This window comes from Galeopterus variegatus, unplaced genomic scaffold (genome assembly GCF_000696425.1).
Source record: "Galeopterus variegatus unplaced genomic scaffold, G_variegatus-3.0.2 Scaffold1175, whole genome shotgun sequence".
Classification (NCBI taxonomy): domain Eukaryota; kingdom Metazoa; phylum Chordata; class Mammalia; order Dermoptera; family Cynocephalidae; genus Galeopterus; species Galeopterus variegatus.
The window spans coordinates 353,775-364,605 of record NW_007727286.1 but is presented as its reverse complement, the minus strand read 5'-3'; the positions used below and the strand labels follow the sequence as shown (position 1 = coordinate 364,605).

At 51.5% G+C, this 10,831-nt stretch overlaps 1 protein-coding gene across 1 annotated transcript in view; it reads right to left on the bottom strand.

Annotated features, from left to right (window-relative positions):
- The window catches only part of TLL2 (tolloid-like 2), a 134,404-nt gene that overhangs the window by 1,191 nt on the left and 122,382 nt on the right, over positions 1–10,831 (bottom strand). The window contains exons 20-24 of the mRNA XM_008575365.1: positions 9,950–10,130; positions 6,556–6,681; positions 6,074–6,201; positions 2,436–2,649; positions 407–657 (exon numbers count right to left, since the gene is read on the bottom strand). Of these exons, the coding sequence (XP_008573587.1) occupies positions 407–657; positions 2,436–2,649; positions 6,074–6,201; positions 6,556–6,681; positions 9,950–10,130 (900 nt within the window). The remainder of the gene's footprint in view (positions 1–406; positions 658–2,435; positions 2,650–6,073; positions 6,202–6,555; positions 6,682–9,949; positions 10,131–10,831) is intronic.

Below are 10,831 nucleotides of genomic sequence, written 5' to 3'. Positions count from 1 at the left end.
CTTATAGTAAGAGTGTGATTTGTAATTTTCATAGGCTTTTGTTTTTGCTTGGGGAGAGAATTGTGAATATAAGGGATATACAGAAGCATAATTAATTTTAAAAAGACTGAAAGCCAAATAAAAAATTGGGTGGAGGGGACCTTGAAAAAACAGGGGAACATCCTAAAAGGAGATGTGCTCTTCCATAGCTGACTTCACTCCGAGGCCTTCATGGACTGTCCCTGGCTACCTCCCAAACTCCTCTCAGAAGATTCTGTTTCCCACTCCACCGCAGGTGAATGGGTCTCCTGGCTGTTACTAGTAAGTGGCAGGGGTAGCTAGGACTCAAACCCAGGGCGTCAGGCTCCACGACTCAGGCTCTGCGTCATCGGGCTTTGCCCCTGGCCCCAGCATGCCTGGGACTCACCCCAGAGCCACAGAAGTGGCCGAGCCTGGGTGCGGAGCTGTCATAGCCATCATAGGCTTCCATGTAGTCGTAGCCACAGTCGGCCTCCTCCTCGACCTCAAAGGTCCGGAATATCAACTCCACGCCATAGCCGTCCTCTGCCACTATCACCCAGTCGCAGCGGGCCTGGCTTGGGTAGTTGTTGTCCCCAAACTGGGCATGGGAGTAGAGCTCTTTGGTCTGCACTTCAGCCTTCAGCCTGCCGCCACACTCTGGACAGAGAGAGAACCAAGATGCCCCCTCGGCACAGAGAACCCACACACCACCCCTTTCTTCCCATCTGCTTTCTCAGCAGAGCTGGTGAGTGCCCTGTAGGGGAGGCCAGGCAATCCTATTGTCTCATTTTTGCAGAGGAGTAAGCAGAGGTCCATGGCTCTGAGGTCAGGGCTCCCTGGGGTGTCCCAATGGGACCTGACAAACTAAGGTCCTATGTTCCCAGATTGGGCCACATAAGGCCTCTGAAAACACCTGAGAATTCTACTGATAAAAGCTAGCTGCCTTTTTCCTCTCTCCAGTTATGGAGACATGGGGCCAATGGATGGTTTTCCTGACTGATCACTGAGACGTGGCTGGAACTTTATCACTTCCCTGGAAGTGCTAGAAGCATCTGAGAAGGGCTCACACCAGCTAGACTGACTCACTGTAATTTGTAATTCCTGCCAACAGAGGGTGATAAAAGCACATCAGAACTGCAGGTGAGCTCTCAACCCTAGAAACCTCAGCATCTATCTGACTGGCTCTTGCCGGTGAGAGTATTGACTTCAGGCCAACTGTGAGGCCCCTGTGGGTGTCATAGGTGAGCTGTGCCTCAGAATTTAGGCTTGCATTCCATAGCCTTGGTTTCTGGGTCTTTTGTTAGGACAGTAACTCTGATAGGCCTGGGTCCTAAACTATCCTGCATCAAGGCCAGTTGAGTTCACATAAAATTAAGTGGGTAAATGAAACTGGTCTAGATTAAGAAGCACCAGAAATTCTGGAGGCAAATTCCTCCACAGTGCATCCTCCCAAGGGGCCCAGAGCTCACCCTGGTGCGGACTCTGCCCAGACTGGTTCCTAACCCTCTCAGTCCCTTTACTAAATAATGACTCTGAATGTGCCCCCATTTCCTGCCGGGACCCTGACCCACCTTGAGTACCTATTTTCCTGGTCTCTGTCTGCAGGGACAAAAGGTGACATCACTAGTCAATGGCTTTTAAACATCTCTGGGGGGAGCTGGAACTCCTCAAAGAGCTTGTTTTCTGCTAAGCAAAGGCAAGCTAAACTCCCTGGGGATGATGGTCACAGTTTTGCTTGACCTGATTCATATTTTCTGGCTCTGAAAAAAAGCTGGGGGCAGGGACTGTTAAAAGGATCACAGAATCCCATGATCATGATGTCAGACTCGGCAGCACAGAAGCTGAGTGGGTCTCACTTGGGTAGCCACCGGCTCTGCCAAAGGGCCCTGATCTAACACCAGGATCAGAGTCAAAGTTGCTTCCATGTGTCTAGTCCCAGGAGATATGATAACATTGTAATGGCTAAAGAGCAGAGTCAATTTTCTTACTGGCATTCTGTTTAAAAAGTAGATAATATAAGTCACAAGCATATACATTTTCCTCCAAAGGACCCAACAGAGCTATTTACATTTTGAGTGGAGAAAAAATAATGGGGAACAGAAACATTTTTCATTTTCCAGAACTGTTCTTTAGAGGGTAAAAAGGACTGCTCTCCACCACTCAGCTCCCAGACTGGGACTCCACATGTCAGCAAAAGTACAAGCACATTTTTAAAAAGGAGGAAGGGGGAAGGAAAGAAGGCAGGAAGGAAACAAATGGGGTACCAGCAAAGGGTTGCCGGTTTTGTCAATTAAGGGCACTTGACAAGAACAACCCTTTCCCTGTGGTTGCTGATGTTGTATCACACACCTTCCTCCCCGCAAATAGTCAGAATACAAGACAGTCCTTTCCCTGCCTTCACCACCTCTCCATCTCCTGCCCAGGTGCTCATCTACCTGTGCTGTGCACCGCCTGGAAGCCTTTCCTCTGCACTGAGGCATCAGAATAAAACCTGAGGAACAGGCTGCTGCCTGAAGCCACCACGGGGTCTGGTTTCTTGCTGCCACAGAAACGGCCGAGGATGGGGGCCAGGCTGTCGGGCCCGTCATACATTTCCAGGTGGTCATAGGCACATTCCTGGTGCTGCTCGATCTCAAACTCATTAAACATCTGGGGACAGAAGAGCAGAAAGTAAGGCAAGGGCCTGGGGTCCAGCTGGTGGGGGAGTGGCGTGGGGGGCACCTCTGCGGGGGCTACAAGAAGAAAAGGGGCGAGGCAGCGCATCTGGCATCTGTCCAGCCAGTGGTGCGCGTGGTCAGGATGATGCTTGGGGACATCTGTAGAGAGGATCTCGACTCAGCCTTGCATTTGGTCCCCAAAGCAAGCCTTGAGGTAGTCACACGAGCTCTTGCTACGGTGACCACATTGCCAATGAGAGAGCCAGGGTTCAGAGAGTTTAAACGCTCGCTGACATTTGGACAGCTATTAAGTGGCAGTGTCAGGCTTTTGGCCACCCAAATCTGTCTTCCTTCCACCCTATCAGGCAGCTTCTCCCTCACTTAACTCAAAGAGCCAGCAGTGACTGAGTGCTCACTCTGTGCCCACAGCTGTGGTAGGTGCCTCGCAAGTGTCACCTCATTTAACTCTCACAATCCTGTGGCGTGTCTAATCCCTCTTTACAGATGAGGAAACTGAGGCAAGGAGATGTCAGATGACTTGCGCGAGGTCACACACTAGTAGAGCTGGGCCATGATCCAGGAGTCCTGGCTTCAGAGGCCTTGCTCTTGACCTCTGCATTCTACCATGCGGTCCTTCAGTACAAACGAAACAGGCAAGGCCTCATGAAGTGCACACTCTGTGTTGGCACCCCCACAGAGGCTGTTTTTCCATGCCAAGAACTCATGGCCGTTTTCTCACTTCTGGTTATCCCTTATGTGCAGAAGGGAACACTGAGTCTCAGAGAAGTTAGCCCAAGTTCACGCAGCTGGAGACGGATGCAGCTGAACTGGACGCCCAGCCAGCCTTCTCCAGCCCACACTAACCATCACTCGGTTATACTGCCTCCTTCCTCCCTGTCCCCCTTAAGGACTGTCCCCTGAAGCTGACTGGGGGAGCCCCACAATTTTAGGCCATACACCAGGCTTTTCAGCTGGAATGTAGACTTCTCAGGTGCTCTGTGGATGACTGACCGATGGATACCCATGGCGTCCAGGGAGATGGGACAAGGCTAGTGGGGACAGTGTTAGGTGAAGACTTGGACCCAAATGACAGAGCTGGGAGAGAGGACATTAGTTGAGGGAGGGGCTGTTTCAATTTAAAACAGGGGGACTGGGGTGGCAGGTGATAACCCAAAGAATGGGCTCTGACCAGGTCAGCTAAATTGTAGTGCCTTGGGAGGTCCGGGATAAGTCAATGATCATGTCCACCTGTCCTGCAACATGTTACCAGAAGACCATTTTACTTAGAAGCAGCTGTAGTGCTGCCAGGAAGCCATAAAACAACCTAGAATATTTCTCATTACTCTTACCCTAGAACCCTACATGAAGTACATAACCCAGTAACAATCCCAAATCTATACGTCATGTACAACCCGGAGAAAGCCTGACGAAGTAATTAGTTGGGGCTGTCTTTTCTTTCTCCTTTGGCCCAATCCCCCTCCTTGTGATTATAAGATGTTAAGCTCTGCTGGCCCTTTCTGGAACACATTTTCAGGGCTACCTAATCTATGTGTCTCCCTGGTTGCCATTGTCATATTGGTTATATGTATTTGGTCTCAGTTTGTTTTCAGGTCAATACAAGGCAGAGATGGAAGTGGGGAGGGGCCATGAGCAATAAAGACTTTCCCAAGAATGACAAACACCCCCATGGGGGCAAAGCTCTTCACACCTTATGAGAAAGGGAGCTTTGGGGCCAGAGAGTGGTGGGTAGAGATACGGGCAGGATCAGTGGCACCAGGGTGGGTCATGCAATGAGAGGGAAACCGAGGCCAGGGAGGTGGGGAGCTCCACAGAGGTCCATGGAACACCCTGTCGCTGTCCCCATGTAGTGAAACACCGGTTTTCTTGAGAAGTACTCAACTCACGTTCTATGGTGAGATTCTATTAGAAATATAGAGCTCAATCACTATATCCGCCATCCGTTTTCCAAGGAAGCGTCTTTTTAAAACTAACACGTGTGTATGAACCTGGGATAAACGCTTCCCGTTTGTGCAGGTTGCGCGTTCCCAACCCCAGGGGGCGCCCCGCCTCGCGGACGTCAGGGATTTATGTTGCCATTGAAAACATGTGCCAGCAGATGGCAGTCTTGGCGACGGAGTGCCTTTCTCCAATGCGCCCTTCAACGCACCCTCACCCCGGTCCGAGGCTGCTCTGGCTGACCCAGGGCAGCAGCTCTTAGCAGAGCCGCCCCCAAAGCAACCCCCACGGGAGCAGCCCGTGCGTGCGCGGCGCCCGCTGTGAGCACCGTGTGGCCGGGGGTCCTGTCCTCTCCCCCCTCGATGCCCTAGGAGCCCATTCTCCTGCCTCTGCCCCTCCTCACGGCTCTCACCAGCACACACCCACGCGAGTCCCTGCGTGGACATCTATTTATCACCACCTTCTCCTTTGTTCTCTCCCATTCTCCCTGAGTTATTAGGGCCCATGATTCACAGGGCCAATCTTACTCATCTCCACAGAGAGACCCATTTGGAAAAATGTTTTTCTGTCTGGAGTACAACAAATTCTCCAGCTGGCAAGAGGATTTGTTTCATACTCCAGGATCGGGAGTCCCTTGGGGTTGAGAAATGACACTTGCACGAGAGACTCATTTCGCCTTTGAAATAACTGAGCAATGTGTAGACCGTATAACATACACACGAATGAGAATTTAAATAAAGTCTTGGAAGAATTTTTTTTTTACTTCAAGAAAGAATTAGCATAAAGAACTTAGTCTAGTATTGCAAATGGGAAAAAATGTAAGTCGTAGAAGAATATGAATAATAAGATTGCATTTTACTAAGAAAAAAAAATTTTTCCCATGCATATATATACATGATTGTATATTTCCGGAAGAATTATAAGAAAATGTTCACAGTGGTCATTTCTAGAGTGTGAATGAGGGATCTGGAGACTTTTGATTTCCAATTTCCAACCTTCTGTACTGATTACGTTTTATTCTACCTTGAGAATGTATTGTTTTGTAAAAAATTTAAACTGGAAACAATTGAATCTCAAACAGCACTGCAGATCTATGCGGTGGGTGCCACCTCATACTGACACCTGTGAACAGGTGTTATTTATAGAGCTTGTGTGCATCCTTTCTTTTAATCTGCACAACAGCCCATGGGGTTGACTTTATTAGCATCCCTGTTTCCTGGGTAATGAAACTGAGACCTGAAAATGTTGAGTAACTGCCCCCAAGTTCAGAGGTGGGAAGTGGCAGAGCAGAGACTTAAACCCACATCCAAAGTGATACCAAAGTCGTGGGAGCCGGTCTGTATGTGGGATCCGAACCCTCGGGCGGGAGCGCCGCCGTGCTTCCCAAGGGGCGCACTTATCCAGTGCGCCACCGGGCCGGCCCCCAAGGTCGTTCTTAATAGACTACAGAATCGACTCACAAGTTTCACCCTGTGGCCTGCAGTCGAGGAGATATTCCAGGTACACTCCCTCCGGCTGGGGTATTTGTCGGGCCAGTTGGGGCTCGCCAGGGTCCCCTCTGCACTGCTGATCTTGTGTGCACAGCCAGCTGGGAGCCATGGGGGGACACATACACAGAGAGAAGTACTTCACTTGTGGGCAGCACCAAAGGCCTTCTAGGGGAGACTCCTCCCCTCTCTCTTAATTGTCTTGGGGTTATTATCAAATGTAGCGGGGGGGGGCGGGGGGGGCGGTCAGCCTGAATCTAGTGCCCACTGGTGCAGACATTTGCTAATTTATTTGAACTGGCTTTACTGCTTTCCCACCTGTAGCTCAGGGTTCCGAGCTGGAGCTCAGGAGGAAGAGCTCCCCACCCGACCCCCTCCCTCGCGCACGCGCACACGCGCCCTGGGGGGAAGGGTGCGGCAAAGGTCAGCCCGCCCCGGCCGAGGTCCAGCCTCACCCTCTTTGCAGTCGTGCCCGTTGTCGTGCAGCCGGTAGCCGTTCCTGCACCGGCACAGGTAGCTCCCGAACGTGTTGACGCACTCGTGCTGGCACCCGCCGTTGTCCTTGGCGCACTCGTCCTTGTCTGGGGAGATCAACGGACTCTCCTGAGAACCGGGGAACGTCCCTCACGGCTCAGGGCCCCGCTCCAAGGTGGCCTCCTCCAGGCAGCCTCCCTGATTGCCTGCCCCACTCTGATTATCCCCTTGGGGTGGGGTGGGGGGTGGAGAAGGGAGCTTTGCCTCAGACTTGTTGGGTATTACTTGGCCCTGGAATGTGTAGCCTTCCCCGTGCTCTTAAAGCACGTTAATGTATATATGTTCTCCACCTCTGCTCCCTGCCAAAACAGGAGCTCCCCGAAGGGAGGCTAGTATTAATAAGAATAGTAACAGTAATAAAAATAAGTTTATTGAACATTTACTATGGAATGGGCACTGCCCCAAGCACTTTCTATGCATTATCTAAGTTAATTCTCACCCAACCTTAGGAGGGAGGTGCCTATGCCCCCATTTTACAAGTAAGGAAACTGAGGCTGAGACCGGCTAATGTGCCCAAGTTCAGTCAGTGAGCAAGTGGCCTGTGAGACTGATCTGGAGGCCCGGGCTCGTGCCCCGCGACCCCACACCACCTCCTGTGTGTGGAGTGGTTAGCACAGGCCAGGCGGCCCAGGGCCAGCCCTACTCCACCACTTCCCGCTGTTGTGACCTTGGGCAGTTCCTGACCTCCTTGGTTGCTTCACCTGTAACGTGGAGACAGTGATGGTATCCTTACCTCATAGGGGTGTTTATAATTATTATTATATATGAACTCAAGTGTTAGTTCCTGTTATCCTTATGGTTCTTGCGGCACCAGCCAGTGTGGGATGTGGCCTCTCCTAAGCCGACTTCTTCCTGCAATAACCAAGGATCAGCCTCCCTCCCCGCTCCCCTATCTGGAACGACTTCAGGCTCAGTCATCTCTCCCTCCCGACTTCAGGCTCAGTTGTCTCTCCCTCCCGTCTCTACACCCTCTTTCCCACCTTGGTTAATGTGTCCTTGAACACTGTATTTTAGCCGCACCCTCTTGCTTCATAAGGACAACTAAGAACCTTTCCAGAACCCTAAAACGAATACAGAAGAGATGACGCCCCCAGCACTCCAGCGCCGCAACCACTTCTCTCCTTCCCTTCCTCTCCGAGTCCTTCTGCAGGTGACTCGCAGATCCTCACCCCTGTTCTGACCCGTCTCCTCTGCCCTTGGGTTCCGTGTTGTGAATGTGGAACTGTCCCCCCCCCGCCGGAGGCCCCACACACCCTCCTCTGAGGTGGCTCCTGCCCATTCCACCACACTGGCCCTCCAGCTGCCCAGCCCTCCCAGCTCCACACTGCCTGGCCTGGCTTTGTCAGATGACATTTGTAGACTCCCTTACTCAGGAACCTACAGTGGGTCCCATTTCCTGTCCCATTGGATCCCAGCTCTTCAGGCGCGTTCAAGGCCCTTCATGACCCCCCACCACACACACATACACACACATATACAACTTGGCCTATTTCATGCCCTTGGCTTCCCAGCATGGGTCTCCATGCAGGCTGGTCTCATCTCTGTCTCTGTGCTCAGTTGAGACCCCAAGCACCATGCTCACGCTGCCTCCCCTTCTTGGGACCTTGATTTCCTTCTCTCTAGTTATCCTATCTGCACCCCAACACCTTCCCATCCCTTAAGACCTGGCTCAGACCACCATTCCCCTGCACGAATTCTTCACCCACTGCTCCAGGCAACCATGGGCTTCCCTTTTCTCCAAATATTAGCCCTTGTGACCTACTCCACAGACCCTAGGCTAGGACTTACAGGGTATATGTCCAGGGTGTTGTCCAGTGCTGGAGGCACTTCCCTGGCAACCTCTCTGAGCCTAGTACTGTGCTGTACCCACAATGGGCACTCAAAAAATTTAAAAAAAAAAAAAAAAAAAAACGTGCTCAGTGAGATATTGAAAAAATAATTCACAGAAACCGAGCTCCATGTACCTATAAAATCAATGAATGATTGGGTTGGTTCTATGCTAAGCACTGAGAATATAAAGATAAGCAAAATATAGTTCCTGCCCTTAAACAGTTCACACTCTAATATGATGTGACAAGCAAAGCTGGAGCTGGGAGCAAGAGGAACATGGGGGTCTCTTGTTCAAAAACTATTACAGATTTCAAGATGACGACAACAGAGCCTTACACCAAGTGTGAGGCCCTTGCAAGTGCAGGCCCTGGTGACAACAGCCCTAATGGAGGGGAGGTCGGCAGTGCTACGGAAACAGGATGAAAGGATAAGCATTGTGCTAAGAGGGATGAGGGGAAGCCAGAGAAACTACAGAAACTGGCATTTTGGGTCTTCAAGTCTAAGCAGGAGCTTTCTAAGTGGGGAAAGATGAAGGATATTCCAGGGAGAGGGAAGGCCCTGGGCAGTGAGGGTGAGGGTGGGGGTTTAGGAGTGCAGGGTGCTGCCACAGGAGGCAGGGGGATTACTGGTGATCGGTGCACAGGGCCCCTGGCTGAGGAGATGTGACACAGGCCGGGGCGCCGAAGAAGTGTGCAGCAACCGGGTTTAGGAGTGCAGGGTGCTGCCACAGGAGGCAGGGGGATTACTGGTGATCGGTGCACAGGCCCCCTGGCCGAGGAGATGTGACACAGGCCGGGGCGCCGAAGAAGTGTGCAGCAACCGCCGCCGTGCTAGGGACAATGGGCCCTTTCTACAGCGGCCGTGCAGGCCCTGATGACTCACGGCCTTCCATTTGAGAACTGGGGTCCAAGTCCCTCCCAAATTCATGCCCACCTGGAACCTCACGATATGACCTTATTTGGAAATAGGGTCTCTGCAGAAGTTAAGGAATTTGAGATAAAATCATCCTGCATTTAGGGTCAGCCTTAATCCCAATGACTGGAGTCCTTATAAGAAGAGAGGAGGACACAGGAGACAGAGAAGGAGGCCATGTGAAGACGGAGGCAGAGACGGAGTGATGCTATAAGCCAAGAACGCTGACGACTGTGGGAACCATCGCAAACTAGGAAGAGACAAAGGGTGCTTTCCTAGAACCTTCCGAGGGAGCACGGCCCTGCCAACACCTTCATTTCACACTTCTGTTCCCCAGAACTGTAGGAGAATAAGGTTCTGTTGTTTTAAACCACCCTGTTGGTGGTAGTTTGTTATGGCAGTCCTAGGAAATTAATGCAGATACTAGTATTTAAAAAACCCTGGATCCAGGCATGACACGTTGGGAGGGAAGCAGGCGCGGCAGAGAGGAGGTGGCCAGGGTCCCCAGAGGCCAGGAGCCTGCAAAGCTGTTGCTCCCTGACTATCCACAGTCTCACCTCTGAACCTGCTTACCTGAGAAGAAGTGGGCCCTGAAGCCACGTTTGGAGACCGTGTTGTCGGACTTGAACTCCACACGCATGTTGTTGCTCTGCGAGGTGATGACCTCAGGCGTCTCAGAGCCGCAGAACTTGCCGTGCAGCCTGGTGTCAGAGGACAGGCCACTGCGCACCTCCACAAAGTCGTACTTACAGACCTGCAAGGGAGCACGGTGCAGTGTGGCCCAGTGATACCCATGTCCCCGCCCCGACCCCCAACGCACAGTTAGTTGCACACTACCAGATGGCCAGGTGGGTTCAGCCAGGTCCAGGGGGAGGGTGCCCTTGACTCTTACTATGCTGATCATTAGAATGAATTCCAGAGGCCAGCAGGGAGACCCCTGGCTTTCCAGCTGAGGCTCTGTGGAGGCACCTTTGTCTGGCACAAGAGCATAGGGCTCCAAAACCTGCACTGCCATAACTCTGTAGCCTTGCTTTTACTCATTGTATATATTGGGCTTCCAAGTGAGATTTTGCTGGAAGAAAGAGCCCCTACTGCTAGAAGAAAAAGAAGAGGAAGGGGAAGGAGTACGGGGAGGAGGGGAAGGAGGAAAAGTTTGCAATCCACTAATACATTCCAACTCCATTACATTCTCATGTAGAGAAACTGAAGCTCAGAGGGGGATAGACATTTGTCTGAAGTCACACAGCTCAGCAGTGGTGGAGCCAGGACTAGACTCCATGTTACCTGCTATAGCAACGATTTTTTTCAAAAAGAACTTAATTGCTATGTGGTCTGATCAATTGCTTTCAAGGTTTTGTTCTTTCTGTGCAATATTCACTTTTGGGTGAGCCCCCCATTGGCATGAGAGTCTCTGTGCATCAGGGACATTGGCATTGGGGTCTCTTCTCAATATCT